General features: G+C 36.1%; 1 protein-coding gene across 1 annotated transcript; it reads right to left on the bottom strand.

The window, feature by feature from the left end:
* Positions 1-15,149: 15,149 nt before the first annotated feature.
* On the bottom strand, positions 15,150-20,280 carry LOC145041532 (uncharacterized). Its single transcript, XM_078989646.1, has 13 exons — positions 19,874-20,280; positions 19,188-19,349; positions 18,848-19,057; positions 18,649-18,762; positions 18,457-18,558; positions 18,162-18,347; positions 18,003-18,092; positions 17,791-17,925; positions 17,566-17,688; positions 17,393-17,478; positions 16,698-17,310; positions 16,522-16,599; positions 15,150-16,442 (listed from the first exon to the last, which is right to left on the bottom strand). The coding sequence occupies exons 1-13, from the start codon at positions 20,135-20,137 to the stop codon at positions 15,417-15,419; spliced, it is 3,189 nt and encodes a 1,062-aa protein (XP_078845772.1). The 5' UTR covers positions 20,138-20,280; the 3' UTR covers positions 15,150-15,416.
* Positions 20,281-21,389: the final 1,109 nt, after the last annotated feature.

The raw sequence follows: 21,389 nt of genomic DNA on the forward strand, positions 1-21,389 counted from the left end.
CGGAAATTTTTGCAGATCCAGCCGTAGCAGACTTCGAGGACGAAGTCTGAGACAAGTGGGGGAGAATTGTAACGACCCGTTCCCGGTACGTTAATTCATTGGTAATTGTTGTAAGTTTTCAAAAGGGACTCGGCGAGTTCTAGCCTGACTCGCCGAGTAGGGTCGCGACTTCGAGCACGCGGGAGCCGGAGACTCGGCGAGTCCATATCCCTGACTCAGCGAGTCCATCCGTCTGGGTGAAACCGTAAATCCCCGGGTTGCCCACTATTTAAACCACCTTATAGCCCCCATTCTCGCCTCCCTCACCCTGAGAACACAGTGAGAGAACCCTAATCCTCCCTTGAGAGCTTATAAGTGTTTTGGTGCCATTTTGTGAAGGTGTGAAGAAGGAGAAGAAGAAAGAAGCAAGGAGAAGAGTTGTAGTGCAAGGATCCAAGGGCAAATTTGAGTTAGTTGAGGTATTTTCGGAGTTCCCTTCTTGTTATATGCTTTAAACTTCCATTAGAGCTCTCCTAAGAGCTAGTTGATGCTTTTTCCAAGCCTTATGTTTGCATGAATGTCTTAATAAGTCGAAATATCTTTGGATCTGAATGGTGGGGTGTTGTAGAGCCCAGATCTACTGTCTTTTTGGAGTTACTTTGCATATTAACCATAGATCTACCCATTTTGTGCATCTTTTAACCTTATTTCCCTTATTCATGAGGTTGTACACGTAAAGTTGGAAACTTTACGTGGTAAATCAGCTTATTGGACCCAGATCTATCAATTGTATGTGTTGGATTCAAACAAAATCGAGTAAAAATCAGTTGCATGGTGGCAACTCGGCGAGTCGGGAAGAACGACTCGGCGAGTTGGGTCGCAAGTTCCCGATTCCTTCATTTTTACCAGTGTCGAGTGAACCCAGTGAGCTAGAGAGTGGACTCAGCGAGTTGAGGGTAAACTCAGTGATGGAGGGACTCGGCGAGTTGTTCATCAACTCGGCGAGTCCAAGGCAATCTCCTTAAGATCAAGAACAACTCGTCGAGTTTGTTCATCCGGCTCGGCGAGTCGGATGAAGATTGTCTGAGTTCTTGGATCAAGAGGGTACTCGTCGAGTCGATGCCAGACTCGACGAGTAGCAGCGAGTAAGAGTGAAAAGTGAGAGTAGGACTCGGCGAGTTGGGTGGCCCAACTCGGCGAGTCAGTCCAAAAGAGAATTGACTTTGACCAAGGGTAAAAGAGTCATTTTACCCCAAGTGCAGTGTTTAGTATTTGATTGAGTGTGTTTATGGACTTGTAGCCGAGGAGATTCAGGAGCAGCCGCCGTTAGCTTCCCGAGCCACACACTCAGCAGCCAGCTTACGAGGTGAGTTTCCTTCCAGTAGGAACGGGTCTAAGGCCACAATGCCGGCCCGTTCAGTTAGCAGTAGTTTCCGGATTTAGGTCCGATGCAGTAGCTAGAATGTTCGATGCCTTCGTGGCTCGAACAGGATTTGTGCGCTATGTTTTATGCGTTAAGTATTATGTGTTCCGGGCTACGGCCCGATGTAGTATGCCGTATATGTGTTTATGCTAGTTGATGTGTTATGCTATGCCATGTTCAGTCAGTCAGTTCCGGGCTTCGGTCCGATGCAGTTAGTTCCGGACATTGGTCCGATGCAGTTAGTTCCGGACATTGGTCCGATACAGTTAGTTCCGGACTTCGGTCCGATGCAGTTAGTTCCGGACTTCGGTCCGATGCAGGGGACAAGGTCCCAGTCAGTTCTGGACTTCGGTCCGATGCAGTTAGTTCCGGACTTCGGTCCGATGCAGGGGACAAGGTCCCGGTCAGTTCCGGATTTCGGTCCGATGCAGTTTCCGGGCTTCGGCCCGATGCAGTGGGCAAGGCCCAATATGTGTTTATATGTTATTGTATGGTATGTGGTAGCTTGGGGGAGCTCACTAACCTTCGTGCTTACAGTTTCAGGTACTTCTGCAAGCAAAGGGAGGAGCTCGGGGTGACGGCATCGCACACACCACAGCTTTAGCTTTTAGCCTGGGATTGATTTAGTTTGTTTTGATTTGTCGTAGTATGATACAGTTTCCGCACAGTGTTTTCTATTATGTTGGAATACATCACGTATGGTTTTATTATATGACACTCTGATCATGGTTTTGATTATATCGAAAAACGAAATTTTTGGGTCGTATTTTTGGGTTGTTTCAATAAACCTCTTAGAAATAATGCAGTAAAACACATCACATAATAGTATACAATAACTCTGTCACATAACTCTAATTACCACTCAAGGTAAAGTATAGTGAGAAGACTCACCTCAGATGTCCCGATAAATCACTGACTCGTAAGAAATACGATCTAGCCTCCACCTAAACACATAAAGTAATACTCTCATAAATATAACTCTCAGAACTAGACTCAACCCTTTCTAGGCACCCTCAAAAGGGTAAAAAACCATTTTACCCCTCCTTTGGCTAAAAGGCCCTCATTGTTGACCAAACCCCAAAAGCCAACCAAAGTCAACGGTTAAACTTTGACCCGACTCGTCGAGTGCACTTGGGCTACTCGGAGAGTCCACATGTGTCCACTAACTCTTTAGTCCCATTTAACATGTCGAGTCCCTCCCTTTACTCAACGAGTCCCCAAGTATGAATCACAGGGCCACCCCGACTCAACTCGCCGAGTCTCAAGAACAACTCGGCGAGTACATGCCATGCACAAACTCCATTGACCTCTTGAGGTCAGATCTGTTCCTCTAATCCATAGATCTAGCCTTCCCAAGCATAATAATCACATAAATTCCAGACCTTGATGCTAATATATCATCTAGATGGTCTCATTTGGTGATTTATGATGGGTTTTAATCATAAGACATCCTATGTGCTCATACAAACCCTAATGCTTGGATCTAGGTTCTCTATTGTACATGCTTTGAATCCAAGACTATAAACCTTAATTCTAGCATATGGAAATCGATATTAACATATAATTAGGTTTAAGATATTACCTTGATTGTTATGTAGCAATAACAATCCCAATTCCTCCTTGAATTGACTTTGGAAGGCTTAGAGTCACAAGTGTCACTCCTCTAATGGCTTACAAACACCATAAGCAAGTGGAGAAAGTATAAAGAGAGAGGATAGAGGTTGGAATTCATCCTTAAATGCTCTAGGGATCAAGTGTACGAAATCCTAAGGCCTTAGGGGTCTTTATATAGGGTTGGGATTAGGGTTTCAGTCCTTATCCTTATCTAGTTACTTGTCCATCAAGCAACCATAAGATAAGCCTTGAAAATCCCTATCTCTTGGACCTTGGACGATTTTAAGGATATCCTTATCCTTGAATTCGTCCATCCTTTAACAAGGATAACCATTGCCTATTTTGCAACTATCACATAATTACAATTCAGCCCCTCTAGTTTAATTAATTACACTTGATCACAAAATTAATTCCTAATTAATTATTGACCAATATTAATTAAACAAATATGATTTCTCCTTTAATATATTATTCTTATAACATATTAATAAATCATAATAATCTCTCTCTCTATTTATTTCTCCAATCAAGTTGCTTTGGTGAAGGCAACCCAAAAGGACCATGCACCATCGGGTCAAGTACATACCAAAATAGTTATGGACTTAGACACTAATCCAAAATTCTCCCACTTGGATAAGTCTAATAACTATTCTGCGTATGACTTCAGATCCTGATCTGCAATCGTAGCTTTCCAAAGCCGCTGTCAACTATGATCCTATCAGATACGCGTGTCCTTAGATAAGGGATCATATATTCCTCCATTCTAGATATCGTATGAGATATGATTTCTAATCATTCTCTTTGTACTATTTCTCGATCTCCGATTTATGACGACTGACTAATTGAACAAATCAAATTAGCCCTAGCCCGACCGAGCATTTACGTTTGTCATCACTAAACCATCGAGGGGCCCACAGATATCGCTTTTATCCCACTTTGGGTAAAAGGAACAGATAAACTTTGACTCAATGTTTGCTTGCACTCACTCACCAAATCACACACAACAATAAGTTTTATAACACAAAGTTACTGGTGCGTTTACTTATTATCAATGTGCAACCGATTTGCAAGATACAACTCACACATCTCGGTTTCAAGAATTTAAGATGTTATCGTCTCACCAATCACTCGTGATACAATTCATGGAGTGATCCAAGTGAGCGTGGGTTTAATCCAATGCTCAAATAAGCACTCATGAACATTGCAGCAAACATTTACTTATGTCTAATACTCTTTTAGACAATCCACACACCAATTCACGACAGTTTTCATTCATATCTACTTCCAACATATGAACGACTGTGGCCCGTTCGACTAATTTGACTGTTCTAAACCAATTAAATTATTCAGGAAGTCAAAACATGCAAAGTGAAACACAAGAATAATACTAATCCCATATGGCCTCAAACCTTTGAGCATAAATAAAACACCTTTTATTTATCACCATATTGATTACTCATTATTTGTCGTTTCTGGTAATCGACTTCTTATTTGAATTATTACACTTGTCCCATGCTCCTAGCATGCACACAATGTTTACCTATGGTTCTTTCTTTGCGAAATAGATCAAATTGAACACAATTCCAATCATTCTCATTTCACAACTCCAAATCCTTTTCCATAAGTGAAAGAATATCAAATTCTTGCTACTTATAGAATATGCTAGATTCTAACATTTTATGTAATGATCCTTTCGTAATGTCACTGCACCAAAGTCACAAAGACTATTGCCAATGATATTACAAAATCCTCTATTGGAGATTGTTACAAGACAATTCCTTAGATATGATGTCTCTCACTCAAATTACATTCCTTTGAACATCCTTTTGCATAAATGTTTCTAATCTAGACATAGATTTTCAATATTCAATTCCCAATATTGACACGTTTCCATATTTTCCATATGACAACTTATTCTTAATAGAATCTTATCTATTCATAATAATGTCGATATGGTCCATCCAATATGGAAACATTTCCATATTTTCCATATGACAACTCATTCTTAATAGACTCTTTTCTATTCATAATAATGTTGATATGGTCCATCCAATACCATGCTTCTAACTACTCACAAGCAACCAATCCTCGTCGAACTTTGGATTGTCCTTTGATAGTTGTTTAATTATTTTAGTCAAAACCGATTCTAGTCCCTTTTCCCTCTAAATACGCTAGACGTTTGGAAAATTTTAGAATGGTCAAATATTAAAGCATTTGCAATCGACACTATACTGGAAGCGTATGGGACACGATGCATAATGTTTTATTTGCTATGTTCTCAAAATTCGAATTGTGAAGAGGAATGTCGTAATCATAATCGAAATTTTGAGAACACGCTATGTACCTTTGACTAAATTTATTAACATTTCTCAACCTAAGCCTTTAGATTTGAAATGAAGCATAATATTCTCTCCCTTAATTATAGCAAAACAACTTTACAACCCTTACGACTTTGCAAGGTATAACTCTTGTTTTCTATAATTAATATTGTCAACTTGTAATATGTGCCTTAATAATCATACAATCATAACATTTATGCTCCCACTATCATGATGATTATTATAAAACATAACACTTATGCTCCCTCTAGCTTTGACATGTATTCAAAAACAGCTTAACTTTCAGAAAAACAACACTTATTGAATTTCTTAAGTTCATGTTTCTAATACTTAGTGCTTTGATAATCTTTTATCGATGCTTCTTGAACTTATACACCTTTGCCTTAGATAGTTCATATGTGTGTCTAAACAATTAAGACTAATTGTCAAACCTCACAATTCAAATCATGGAAAAGGATACCGTAACCATAATCGAATTCGAGAATGCAATTTTACAATCACTATATTCTTAAAATCTTTCTTAGTGAAAGCATTTTCTCATTATCATTTTCATGAAGGAGGAAATCTTATGACACTTAGATTTAAACGGTGTATGTGTTCCTATCCATGTGAATTTGTTAAAACCAAGGTTTACGACAAATTCAAACTCATATGGACCAAACTATCTTAATCTTGATTTCTTGCCTTATGGTAGCACAGCTGCCCACCATGTCTTCCAAGTAGTTAAGCAACTCACATTTTCCTATCAATGTACTTTCCATTGATTAAGGTCCTTGCCTTTTATGCATTCAAATGAGAACTCATAGGACTCACATGCAGAATTAACTCAATTGGAACAACACAGAAACAAAATAATGTCAACACGATAGGTTGTTAACCTCAACTCGTGTGCTAGTGATGATCGATAAGGTTTATTTGATTTGTTCTTGAAACCTTTCAAGACCATTAAGACTCCCACTGACTCCTTGACATATAAGACTCTCTTGTCAATAAACATTTCGTGACAAACAAATATTCAAGAGTTAGTGTAGTTTTTATCAAAACACTTCATAAATTGGTCCTAGTTGGTCTTTGTCTTATCCAAGACATCACAACTTTCCACATTTGATGAACGTTATAAACCTTTTAATACTTGTCACTCATTGTCACAATCTTAACTCTAAGACTTGTTTTGGAACGAAGTATGATTGACTTCTTGATTTAACCATTTCTTCAATTCTTGATTCCTCTTCTTAAACATACAATTGTACTAAGACTCACTTAGAGGATCATTTGAGATATGGTTCTTAATCATTAAGACCTATCATAAAACATAAAAGGCACTCTCCCTTCTTCTTAGAATGGAGAACCTTTTATCTTTCTGCCTACTTGATTCTTCTTATTCGTTCTGCCATTGATTTAAACCTTTTTAATCAATTCCGAATTACACTTAATCTTATAAGTATAATCATATTTACTAAACCTTTAGTAAATCATGACGAATATCTTTGTTACTCTTATAGTGGACTTGATCAACACACAACTTTGTGTGCTCGATCTCCTAGTCCTTCACTTGACACTTTGTCAACGAATTAGTCTAATTTCCAAATATGAAATTTCTCATTCATCATGCAACCAAGTTGCGTGATTCCAAATTTCTGTCCAATTGAAGTTTGGGCGATGAGAAACTCTCCCTATTTGGTAAATTCTCAACATTTCCATAAATAAGAATCATATCCATTCGTTGTAGAAATATGTAAACATCAATTTTCATAACGATTTCATTGCAAGGAAATAAACAAATAAATAAATAAGTCAAACAAAATTTATTTTATTTATAAAAGCAGCGGAAAACATTTGTCCTTACGATGAAAAACCCATTGAAAACTATGTAGTCGAATATTCCTAACAATTATATCATAAATATATAAGCTCAAAATCTAATCTTCAAGTCCATGCGATCGAGATCCATTTCTTTGTGATTAGACTCATCTTGCTCTTTCGTCAAGCTTCCTTTCTTTTCACCGATCCTACAAAACATTCAAATGCAATCTTATCAAATCATGTATTAAGAATCAACGAATAGGAACTTAATGGAGTTAGATAGTGGATTTTTACCTGAAGCACAGCCATACTCTTTGAATCTCCCATCTTTGGAATCTTCAGGCTCTTGGGGCAGACTTCTATCCTCGGAAGCATGATCGGTTGACTTTCCCAACAAATACGCTCCATTGCTTCGCCAAATCATTTCTGATTCAGCAGCAATGAGCATGTAAGTTAGGTCAATGAGGTTGTCGTCATATCCATCATATAATACTTTCTTTTGAACTCATTATATGATTGAGGAAGTGACTGCAAAACCCAATTTACAGCCAACTCATTCGGGAATGACACACCCAACATTATCAACCTATCAATGTGTGATTTCATTCCTATAACGTGGGCACACACGGGCTTACCATCTTCATGTTTCATTTCCAATAGGGCCTTAGTGATATTGAACCTTTCAATTCTTCAATCTTGTGGGTTAGGGAGAACAATTGGAGGAGGTGGAGGAAGTGAAGCGTGATTTCTTGTTCCTCGATCGAATCGTGGAATACCATCTTCATGTGGAATTCTTGTTCCACGGGATTTTGGAAGACCATAGTTGTCGAACTTTGACATCTACAAAACGGGAGAAAACGAATTCAAGTTAGTTGATCGATTGATTCCTTAGCAAATCACCCAAATGAGATACTAAGGCTAGGACCCAACACAATACGCTACAACCTAGAAAAGGGATGTCGTAATCTAGTTGCAGAATATTTGAAGGTAAGTGAATGACGATTCACTAATTTCCACCATGAAAAACAAAAAGAAATTTAAGTTTTAAATCTATGAAAACTCCTAGATCCTTTGAGATTCATTGAACTTTCAATGGCATGTTTAAATCTCGATATGCCCCTCTTGTTTGTGACTGGGATGTCGAGGATCACAAAGCGGGTTTGAATAACCATGCAAACTTACATGGTGCCCTCACATGTTACAGTCACCTATTCAATGTGCCGGTAAACCACACACGCTCCACCGAACTATGACAAACATTGAGTCACCCTTTGCTACCTTTGCTTAGAACCAATTAGTGTGCCGGTAAACCACACACGCTCCACTAACGTCTTCGCAAGGGCACAAAGTGTAATTTCATGGAATTGCATCAATTCACTTTTGCCTAAGTAACTAAGATTGGGAATTTTATGAAAACATTTAGTTACTTTTATACTTTATTATACTTATAATGGAAGGTTTCGTCCTATCCTACCCGTTCGGTTAACGACCCTCCACTAGTCAAGAGTGCGGTGGGTAAGAGTGGATACCCATTCAATCGTCATTTTATAGGCAATTTCCTTAAACACCCCTTATAGACTAGCTTCGTGAATGAGGCCTACTAACGGTAACACTGACTTTTACTCATATATATATATATATATATATATATATATATATATATATATATATATATAATGTTAGACTTTTAATGTTATATATAGTATAGGGTGTATTTTATACTTTCAAAATACTAGGTGGTCTAATTTAACAATTATACTTTTAATTCAATTAAATTGTAAACCTAAACTTTTATGGATTTATTAAACTTCTTTTAATTATACACCTTAATTAATTAATAAAACCATAAGGGTGTGATTTGAACTTTTTCAAAACAGTGCTAGGGTTTTAGAATTTAACTTCCTAATTAAACTTTTAATCAACTTTTAAATTCCAAAACTTAAGGGCAAGTTTTGAAACATTTCAAGACATTAGGGCTTAGAATTTAAATATACATCAAAATTAAACTATTTAATCAAAATTTAAATTCCAAAACTCGAGGGCAAGTTTTGAAACATTTCAAAACATTAGGGTTTCAACTATTTAAATTTCAAAACAACAAAACTATTGGGTTCAAATTTAAACTATAAAACCTAAAGGGGAAAATATGAAACTTTTCATAACAACAAGGATCAAATAACAAATAATTCAAATTAACATTTAATCACATAATTATCCATATTTGATTTATTTAATGATTTCTTGCAAAACAATTTATCAATTTACTCAAAATAATTAATCAATTATCACATAAGGAAACAAATATTTTATTAATTGATAAATATCTTCAATTAGATCAAAATTATAGTCAAATATATCATATAATCGGATTAATATTGATCTAACATGATAAGGTAACTATCAATAAGCAAAAACAGCAAGAAATCTCGGATATACCTCTGTCTGACGCACCGACTCGCCGAGTAGGGCTGACTCGCCGAGTCAGGTCGAACAATGAGGCCAAAACACGTTTTTCAGTTACATAAAGCATCAATACAATAGAAACCAATCAAGGCTCTGATACCACTGATGGGTTTTAGTCATAAGACATCCTATGTGCTCACACAAACCCTAATGCTTGGATCTAGGTTTCTCTATTGTACATGCTTTGAATCCAAGACTATAAACCTTAATTCTAGCATATGGAAATCGATATTAACATATAATTAGGTTTAAGATATTACCTTGATTGTTATGTAGCAATAACAATCCCAATTCCTCCTTGAATTGACTTTGGAAGGCTTAGAGTCACAAGTGTCACTCCTCTAACGGCTTACAAACACCATAAGCAAGTGGAGAAAGTATAAAGAGAGAGGATAGAGGTTGGAATTCATCCTTAGATGATCTAGGGATCAAGTGTACGAAATCCTAAGGCCTTAGGGGTCTTTATATAGGGTTGGGATTAGGGTTTCAGTCCTTATCCTTATCTAGTTACTTGTCCATCAAGCAACCATAAGATAAGCCTTGAAAATCCCTATCTCTTGGACCTTGGACGATTTTAAGGATATCCTTATCCTTGAATTCGTCCATCCTTTAACAAGGATAACCATTGCCTATTTTGCAACTATCACATAATTACAATTCAGCCCCTCTAGTTTAATTAATTACACTTGATCACAAAATTAATTCCTAATTAATTATTGACCAATATTAATTAAACAAATATGATTTCTCCTTTAATATATTATTCTTATAACATATTAATAAATCATAATAACCTCTCTCTCTCTCTATTTATTTCTCTAATCAAGTTGCTTTGGTGAAGGCAACCCAAAAGGGTCATGCACCATCGGGTCAAGTACATACCAAAATAGTTATGGACTTAGACACTAATCCAACAATTTAGCCCCAAAAATGACATTCTAAGCTCATAACTCCCAAGATAATTCATAAAGCTCCAAGGGTTAAGGTCTCTGGACCTCTTTGAGTCCAGATCCAAAGCATAAACTCGAGAAGGGGCCAATTGTTCCACATAACCATCCTCAAAAGAGGTTAGAAAACCCTAACTCTAAGAATCAATACCAAAACTGAAGAAGGTCCGAATAATTACCTCAAGTTGAAGTATCTGGACTCTGAAACCACTAGAATCACACCTCCTTCAGTCTCCTCTTGCTCTTGATCACCTTCTTCTTGCTAAACCAAAGATAGAAAGATCAAATATGGCTTCTCCTTCCTCTCAAACGATTTAGCTCACTTACGGTTCTCTCAAGGGACTGGTAGCCGCAATGGGGGACTAAGAGTGCTCTTAAATAGGCTCCAAACCCGAGGGATTAGGGTTTCATTAAACAGCGTGGACTCGTCGAGTCCAGACGCGAACCCGGATGATAATCCGCGACCCTACTCGGCGAGTCTAAGCATCAACTCGTCGAGTTCCTTCACAAATTCCAAAAATAAAATATTAGAATAATATACCTGGGAATCCGGATGTTACACATAAGCCAAAAGTTAAAGTCAACGACCAAAGTTGACCCAACACGCCAAGTTGTCCTTCAACTCATCGAGTTGCTTCATTAGACTGCAAAGATTGAGCAACCCCCCCCCCCCTCAACTCGCCGAGTTCACCTATGAACTCGCCGAGTTCGCGAGAAATCTAGCATCTTAATTCATTAAGTCGACCTTTTCGAAACTAAGGGCTTCTCAACCCAGATCTTAACGGAAATGACCTCAAGAAGGGTAAAGTTTCCAACTTTACCCCTAAGAACCACCAAAATGGGTTCAAAACCGCAAACCTTAATCTTGTAACAGAGTCGCAGTGGTCCAACGAGTGGCGACAGGTGGGGGAGATACAATTGATGGCGACGACGACGTTATTCTGGTGCGATTTGGATGTTTTCCAGTTTCGAAATTTCTGGATCTTTATTGTTTTCATAAACTCAAATATTGAGTTAAGAGTTTTGTACATTTTATTACATTTTTTATTTTATTTTGTAGAGTTTAAGAGATTTCTTAGCTTAATTAGTTCATACAGTTCATCTATTTATTATTTAATCAATGATGTGATGTTATTAGTTATTTTTATTAATGATTTTTTTATGATTGATCATTGATTTTCGGATGATTTTATCTGTTTTTAATAAAATTTACTAACCTGTATTACATATTAAGCTCAAACCGGGGGCAAGTTAACAAATATAGTGATTGTTGAATTTATTTTATAAAATACTATGGATATATAAGGTATTAACCTAAAAATCGGGGGGCCTTGGCCCCTTGACCCCTCTTAGGATTCGCCACTAGAATATGGTTGTCAAAGTGATTGAAAGACAATCCCTACTCTTTTTTTTAGAATATTTGCATCGTCATATATTAAATATTCTAGTAAGTTACTAGAATATTGAAGAAAAAAATTACAATGGAATCTAAGATAAGCATTCCAAACTGCAACGGATTTGGAAGATCGATTATTTAACCAAGAAAAAGAATTGATCACTTTACTATAAAAATGGAACTCTTCTTGACCTGCAAATTCCCAAAGAGTAAGGAGTTATGAAGACACCAAATAAACCAAAATAATGTTAAAAAATCACCTCCAAATGTCGATTTTTAGCAATCGGGAGATGACAATCATCAACCCATGAAACTCTTTCCTTGATCGAGGGTACCACAAGAAGCGTCAACCCACACCACTTTGCAATAAGTTACCCAATATGTGCATATATAGTTATATATTTCATGCATTATTCCAATATTTTTTGCTACATTTATACTCATTATAGAACAAAAGTTACTTAATGTGCTTAAAATATGTTTTGTAGCATCGAAGACATGCTCGGATCAAAAGGAAGCTATTTCGGAGCTGGAAGCGGGAAAAGGGATAAAAATCAAATAAGTCTTAGAACTAGAAGACCACGTCGTGGTTGCCTCAACACGACGTGGTGATGTAGGAAATCCTAATGGAATAGTGATTTGTCGATTATGTATTTTTGATGAATACCATGTCGTGGTGGCGGTCAACCACGACGTGGTGGGCCATATTCGGGAAATTATAAATATTGCAATTATTCTCTCAAACCTAACGAATGTCTGGAGTTTTTGTCGACTTTTGGAGATCACAGAAGTGCTGGAACATAGAGGAAGCTTAGGTTTCGATTAAGGGTTAGCTTTTGAAGATATTTTAGGAAATTTTACTTCTTAAAACTTATTTACTTTGGTATTCACTATGATTTACATTTTGAACTTCGCTTTTAAGAGTTTGTTTCCATAAACATGGGCTAAAAACCCTAACTTCTGTTTTGAATAGATGATCACTATGACTATGTGTTGATTTATTGGATTTTGAATTGTTGCTAGTTGCTTATTTGTTATGATAACTTGTTAAAGATCCTTTTGTGTTAATGATAACTATCTCTTCTGTTTATTGTTGAGTTTTTCTAAATTGGATGACCATTCTTATTTAGTAAACTTGAATCTTATAAATTTGTGAGCATCAAAGTTGTAAGACTAGTTTTTTTATCATAAACCTAAGGTTAAATAGAAGAATAGGTAAGTTAATATGGAAGCTAGTATCTGATGACCATTCGTGTATTAAATTGATGTTATTACCCATTAATGTCAGTCATAGTTCAAGTCTAACATAACTCGAATTAAATCTTATTTGTTTGTTCATTTCATCAATATATGAATGAATTAGCTTTACTAAAGGATTATCTTTTTGACCATAAAGTTTAGTCAACTTAGGAATTGGTAAGCAACAATCAACATAATCCATTGCACTTATGCAAGAAATCAACCATATGAGTATTGTGAATCGAATCTAAACAGAAGTCTCTTTAATATCTTGTCTTAATTCTTAATTTGAATTATTGGTTAGTTTAATTGATCTTAGTAATAATAGTTTTGAGTTTCTACACTTGAAAAACTAGACCCCTCCCAGCCTCTTTTAATTAGTTGTTTGAATCAGTTAACATTTAGTAGTATTTAGATGATATTTTTGTACCCTGTGTTCGATACCCTCATTACCTAAACTATCATGCTACTCGATTAGGTACATTACCTATTGCGTATTAGTTAGTCTAGTTGGTTTATTACTTAGTACATAAAATATGTATCACTTCAAAACATGATTGTTACCTGACAATGAAAAAAAATGTTGAATCAGGAACTTGCAAAAGCTTTCTCGGATCACGTCGTTGTTGTAAATAAAGATCACTTCGTCATGAGTAGCATTCGGTTGATCCGAATCGGCTTGACCTTTTAAAATCGGACAAGTTTTATTTGCAGGAGTTCGCAAAGTACTAATATTTTCTTTTCACATAATTAAGTTTCACATTTTGCATCGAGCTTTTTCTTTATTGTTGGACATTTAACACAAATCAAACGCTCTTACGCTTCCTTATTTCGATTGGTGATAAGACTTTCACCAAAATTAAGTCCGAGTTTCGGCTGCCAACGGTAGAATTTATTGAACTCGTTTTTGAAGAGTTTTAGGGTATGCTCGGAAAAACTAGCTGGTAGCAGGTAGCGTGTAGCCGGTGTTTGGTTTAAACTAAACGCTAAAAGTCTGTTATTCAAAACGGAGTGTTTTGTCAAACGCTAAAAGCTAGAAGATCACAAATGTTATGTGCCAAACACACCCTTAACAAACCAGATAGAAGTGTTTTTGTGTGTATGTTGAAAACTAACATGCAGTATATATTTGTGTTAAAAGGGTCATTAAAGTCGCAAAAGAGAGAAAATAAAGTCCAACTAGCTGTTTTTTGCATTATTCCAACAATTCGAGAAAAAAAATTAAAAGCTGCAATTTTTTAACGTGTAGAAAGCAGAACTTGTTTAGGATCTTGAGGTAAATATGTTTTTGCATCCGAAATGTTGAATGAGTTTGAATTTTGTCTATTAGATTATCCGATCCGGTTTTGTTTAAAACCGGTAGTGACGAAGCTCAACATCCCCAAAAAAATTGTATATATATATATATATATATATATATATATATATATATATATATATATATATATATATATATATATATATATATATGTTCTATGTTATTGTACCCCAAACTTAAAATATTATACCATATTTTTTAATGCTCAGGATAGGATAACTACATAAAATATATCTTAACAATGTTTGTGGTCCGTATCAAAACTTATGGTTGCACTACTAAGAACCGGTTATAAACAAATTTGGGTCGGATAGGAACTATACCATGGATCTAGTTTTCGTGTGCATCTCCAACCATGTTTCATTTAAGATCAATGTGAAGATTTTGGACCAAAAAACTAATTATATGGTACTAGTAAGTCCTAACCCCAAGCCGGCCGCATTTCAGCCTTGAGGTAAAGTTGGGGTTGGAGAGTCTAACCAAACCTAATAATTTAAGGTCAACTCATTTTTATCAATTTTAATTTTATTACATACCAATATATTCATCCAATCACACGTGACGCAAATCATACATATCATTATGAAACAACTAGTATCAAATAACGAAAAGCAAAGGGAGAGAAAGAGAGCATCAAAGAGTTTGTTAGTAATAATTAACATGCCAGTAACCAAAATATTTCACATATCCTACAATACAACCCAAACCAACACACAAACAAGCAAACAAACAAAAAAAAAATCCAATTACAAAGCAAGTTTACTGTCTACAAAATTATACCACATCAGTAAAACGACATGATACAATCTGTGTAGTAAAAGTGGCAAATCACACCCTATCTCCTCCTAACTTCTCTACACTCGCTATACGTAAAAAAAAAAAAACAAGGTACCTTTTACCGATTGAGAATGCATTTTTCATAAAGAGCCACCAGGTCTTTCTTATTAGGATTCTTCAACTGTAGCAGCTCAGCACCAAAGTTATGTTTGGTAAGCTCTTGTTTCAGTTTGGAAATTGTAAACTTTGTATGATCTTCATCGCCTTTAAAGACAGACCCACCATCTTCTGTAGAAGCAAATTTCAGCGGGCTAGTCGTACTCCTAGACCTCTTATTTACTCTTTTACCCCCATGACCTTGCCCATCACCATTACCATCATCAACATCCATTTCTTGAACAGAATCCAAAGTGTCCTCAACCCTCACACGTTTCCCATGTGAAGCGGTTTTTAACCTGCCATCTAACGCGGATTCGTTAAGGCGGACAGTAGTCATTTGTTGTTGGAGCAAATCGAGTTTCCCTTGAGTTGCTTGAAGCTGAACCGAAAGCGCTTCCGCCCGGTTATTCGCTTCTGCCCGAGCTGCCCGTTCCGTTTCCAGAAGCGCTTCCAGGACTTGTACAGTACTAGCTCGTTGTTCGTTGTTTGATTCCAGAAGCTTCTCGATCTCTTTCTCCCTTTCCCCGACTCTCGCTTCCAACATTGCCACTTTGGACACCGCGTCCAGCTCAGCAGACCGGAAGCTTTCCAGCTCATCCGCTAAATCTTTCGTTTGTCTCTCGAGATTTTCAATACGTCTTTCGGATCTTGCAATTTCGGTCAGTCGTTCGCCTGCTAGTTTTTGGATTTCGTTTTTTTCTTTTTGGGCAGTTACGGCTTCTGCCCGGGCAGTGTCGGCTAGCTGGGTTGCCCGTTTCGTTTCCTTTTCCGCGTTTTTACATCTTTCTTGGACTTCTTCAAACCGCTCAAACTCTGACCGGTATTTTTGTTCTAGATGAATCTTTTCTTGTTCTAAAATCTGCGCTTCTCGTTCATATGATTGAGCTCTTGCGTTTGCACCTTCCAACCTCTCTCCTAACTCCTTCATTTGGCTTTTCAACGAAGATATTTCCAAATCATAATTCTTTATCTTCGACTCTGCCGTCTACAGAAACAGCAATATACTTTATAAAAAGCAAGCCAAAACATTAAGTCAAAAAAAGTATATAAAATATTTATCTTACCTTCAGTTGCAAGCTTAAAGTAGTGACACACTGCTCAGCATGTTCAAGCTTTGATGCCCTATCTTTCAATTCAGCTTCCTATAGAAATAAATATTCAAAGCAAAGTTGATTGGTATTATTATAAGATAAAGAAAGGTATCATATTGAATAAAGAATTGTGAAAACGTTTTTTTTACCTTATTGGCCATAGTACCGGAGAATTCTGCTCTGAGAACATCTTCGCGTTGTTGAGTTTGTTTGTTTGACCGGTCTTGAACAGCAGCAGCCTTTTCAAGTGCGGCTTTAGCTTCCCTGACAGCAATGTCGTATTTACGTTTCCACTCCTCGGCCTCTTCTTGGGCAGACATGGTTTGTTCTCGGGCAGCAGCTAATCGTACTTCAGCTGCATTGCTTCTTGCTTTCAGATTTGCAACTTCTGAGGCGGCTTGATTTTCTGTGGATTTTTGTTTTGATAACGAAGCTTCGTATTTTCGTTTCCATTCCATGGATTCGTGTTTTGTGGATTCGATTGTTTTTGAGAGAGTGGAACATCTTTCATCTAATGAGCTTGAGTTTTTTTGGAGATTTGTTATTCGGCTCATGTAATCTTGTGTCAGTTTGTTTTTGTCGTTTATGGCGTCCTCATAGCGCTTTAAGTAATCGGATTTGTAGTTTTCGCTTGCTTCTAATTGTTTAGTGAGGAGTTCCATTTTGTCTTCGATTGAACGGCATTTTAGGTTGAGGGAGCTTTTTTCAGAGGTGATTTGATCGATTTGTTTCTTTACTAAATCAAGAATTGGGCCTTCCAAACTAGAACAAAAATAAAATGTTACTACTTAGAATATACTACTATATATAAATATAGATAGATAACAAACTGGATTTGACAAACCTTTGGCGTAAGAATGAAGTTAGTTTCTGCCATTTTTCTGGACCATGACAGGTTGATTCATATTTTGATAAAAGCCGATCAAGAACCTATATGACAAACAGCAGCCACTTCAATTTTCAACAACAATAATCACTATTTAGAAATTAATTGATATTATAATAACACTTCGATACCTTCAAAACATCGTCTAATTTTGTGGAAGGAGACTGACAGGTTTTTCTTAGTTCTTTTTCCATGTTCTGTATGACAGTTGTGCATTGCAAGTAAGCCTCTCTAAAGGCATTCCTTTTATGATCCTGCAAGAGTTTAATATAACAAATAAAAACAAAAACAGGAGGGGTTAAACAAGAAACTTAACTGTTAAATCTTAAAAAGGAGGCAAAGCACAAGAAAACTACCTCAAAAGCCTTTTTCAAAAACGTATGAAAACGTTTTTCGTATTTTTGTCTAGCAGAACCAGATCCCACTGCAATGGCATTAAAATTGGCCATTGCCTTTTGAACAGCCTCTTCATGTGCTTCTCTCATTGCAGCCTACGAGGGAAGATTTTATAAACACTTGTCCACTGGTTTATATAAAAAAATAAATAAAAGAAAATAATGAATCATACTTCCTCAGGTGGCTTTGTACGATCAAAGATTGACACATAAAGATCTGTAGCTGACTCATATGCCCTTTCACACTCTGCTTCTTCAACACCCTGTAAATTGAAAATAGTTTAGGAAAACTCAATAAAGAATAAAAAATACTTTTTTTATAAAAAACTAACCTGCCATGAGGAGGTTATTGTAGGCACTGCACCATTATTAAGAGCATCTAGAAAAGACTGAGTGATGCGTGCAAAAATAGGTCCAGTCATAACTGTGGACCCCATTTGCTTGGGCCTAGTCCTCTCAAAAACAAACCTTGTTAAAGCATCAAGTCCTGCTTTGAACTCTGGTCTCATGTCACCCAACTACCAATCACAAAACAAAATCGAATTAATACATAAAACAAATGACAACCTATTAACACGTTTTATTGTATTAATAATAATATTTAAGTTCATCAAAACAATCACTTACCGGAATCTGGTCAAGTCGTTGGAGCTCATTCTCATTGTTCACAGGTCTAACAAGAGTGAAGCATTCTCTATCAGGGAAAAGAGCTCGAATGGATTCACGAATCTAGCAATTATAAATTGTTAATTAGTAAAAAGTTATGCACAACATGGGTGATAGTGAGTTTGAGTTTTAATGTGTAACTAAGTAACTAACCTCATTCTTGGCAGCAATATCTCTAACAGCACCATTAACAGGCCTCAAAGCAAGCTCTAGGTAATCACGAGGTGTTATTTTCCTATTATCCTCAGCTAAGTCCAAATAAAAGTCCTGTAATTTGAAAACTTTGTAGTAAAAAAAAAAGGATAACAACAACATTTGCTGTAATTGTTAACAAGCAAGATTATGTTGTTACCCTTAAAAGCCAGACAAAGATTGGGGAGAATTGTCCAAGCTCAGAAGCTGTAGTCTTTCCACCAGAGGCTCTTACACGAATATGTTTAGTCATTTCTGTTACAAGAGAGAGGCGATCAAGTGCAGCCTCATCAATACCTCCCATTTGGTTGTATATGAACATGCTTGATAAGAGGACAGCTAGAGAGAAGATCTGTGTGCTGTATGTCCCCTGTATAATGGACCATGAAAGGGAAGAAATTTACATAAGATTATGGGGAAATTAGTAAAAAAAGAAGTGTTTTTGTTATATTTAAATGAATTTCAAAAGATGAACTGATTTTGAAAGAAGTAAAGCCAACCGTTTGATCGTAGGCATCAATTCCTTCGCTATCTAAGAGTAACAAGCTGTATTCAGTTCCATCAAGAGCAGTTCTCTTTATAGGTGTACTCCATAGCCAAAGGCCTTTTGTACATGGGCGATGAGTTGATGCCACTTGAAATCCACTACTCCTACCAAGAAGCTACAACAATATATAAACAAACTGTTAGAACAAAGGCAATCAACCATCGAGTCCACTCACCCACAAGATGAAATAGTCTCTTTCAAAAAAAACACAAGATGAAATAGTAAAAAACACCAAACTGGAGAAAAACTAGAAATCAAAGCAATTACACATCACTGATTTGCAACTAATTATAACTAAAAAATGTCATAAGTTATTGCAGGTTTTTATCAGAATAGATATAATGAATTCTACAGCATGTGTGACAACCTAAACTGGGAGCAGTCCAGCCAATATATGTAACTGATAGTCATTCCACGATGTTGATTCTACCTAAAAGCTAAAACCCTAGAGATTCAGAATTACTAATTCAATTGTGCACAAAGCCGCAGGTAAATCATGCTACATTTTAAGAACTTCCCCGAACATCCTAAATTTGAGCAATCTATAAGCATTGTACCTGAGTAAAACAATTTCTCCACCTAAAAATAGAAACAAATTTTACAAACCCTAAGTCTTTCCTGCCAAAACCCCAAAATTACCTGATTCAAGATAAAACTCTTTCCCTGTCGAGCACGACCGCAGACCGAAACAACGCCAACGGGTTCTTTGACGAGCTGAAGAACAGAGACAGCTTCCGGATCCATCTGGAACTTCCCTTTCTCGTCACAGTAGACAAGGCGGATAGCTCTCGCTTGGCCGGAGGGTACGGCGCTGGATGAAGGAAAATTAGGAGTTGAAGGAGATGCCGTAGCCGGAGATTTCGGCGACGAGTCATCGGAAGAGCCTCTGCCGAAAAATCTCATCGCCGGTGGATAGATCGTAGGGTGTAAAGTAAGTCCTCTGAGTTGTGCTTACGAGATTGCTTTTTGGGACGATAAAAGTGTGGGGGAATTTTGAAACGGATGGCGGTCGGAGGGAAAAGAAGGGTTTATGGGCCGCACGCTACCTTCGTCGTCTATATTTTTGGGTCAAATATTCTGTCATTTTGCTAAATCGTGTAATACAGCAGATAATATTGTATCCACCATTGTTAAATAATAAAATATTAAGAAACAAGGTTATAATCCGTGAAACCACGGTTATAAAATAAATTAAATATTTATAAAAAAAACTTATAATTACTAATTAATTATTGTAAATAAATTATTAATTAAGATATATATTTTTGTATTTATATAAAACTATAATCGTTGTTTTAAATGAAAACATGAAATATATTTTGAAGATATATATCAGACAATATTTATTTGTGAAGTAATTAAGAAAAATAATAATAAATTCGTGAACTTAAACATAAGTTATACTTAAAATGGGGTAAGCATAACTTACTTACAATGGGGTTTAGTTAGGAGTCAGGTTTTACAGGAGCAGAACTATAGAAAGAGAAGTTGAATCACGAGGAACCGAAATGTTCGGGGGATAAGAAAAAAATGACTTTTGAATCAAGAGAATGGTGCAGCAAATATGAGAACCTGGAGGCTCTTATTTATAGTAATTGGGTTTTCAAAAATCACCCTTTATAGTTACTTAAATGACTAAACATCCATTTATAACACTATTTTAAATAGATTTAACGATATTTGTACTAAAATAATATCGAAAGTACTCAACACTAGCCTTATAACAACCGCATCGTCAATACCTTTCTAATGATATATATATATATATATATATATATATATATATATATATATATATATATATATATATATATATATATATATATATATATATATGATTTATACTTTATTTTAATACGAAAATATGCTAGTATAAATTATAACACGTTCATACGAACTTCGTTTTTGACGTTCTTTATATCCACACGTAGCTATCGACGAGATCTACAACTTTCGTTTAGACTCAGTCAGCTAATTTTGACTTTATTATTTTGTCCATATTTTTATAAAATTAAATGATTTTGTTAAAATCATAACTCTCTCGTACGGACTCCGTTTTTTGCATTCTTTTACTCAAAATTCGTATTTTAAATAGTACTATGATTTTCTTTTTGGAGGTTTTCGCTAAAAGTCAATTATTCTCTTCGTAACTTTT

The sequence above is a fragment of the Lactuca saligna genome, chromosome 4 (genome assembly GCF_052625555.1).
Source record: "Lactuca saligna cultivar CGN05327 chromosome 4, ASM5262555v1, whole genome shotgun sequence".
Taxonomy (NCBI): Eukaryota; Viridiplantae; Streptophyta; class Magnoliopsida; order Asterales; family Asteraceae; genus Lactuca; species Lactuca saligna.

Excerpts from the sequence above, each read along its gene's own strand:
- LOC145041532 (XM_078989646.1), bottom strand. The coding sequence starts at position 20,137 with ATGAGATTTTTCGGCAGAGGCTCTTCCGATGACTCGTCGCCGAAATCT. Across the intron at positions 17,689-17,790 it reads TTTTGAAAAAGGCTTTTGAG|GATCATAAAAGGAATGCCTT; the intron begins GTAGTTTTCTTG and ends AAACTCTTGCAG. Across the intron at positions 16,443-16,521 it reads CTTTAAGCTTGCAACTGAAG|ACGGCAGAGTCGAAGATAAA; the intron begins GTAAGATAAATA and ends CTGTTTCTGTAG.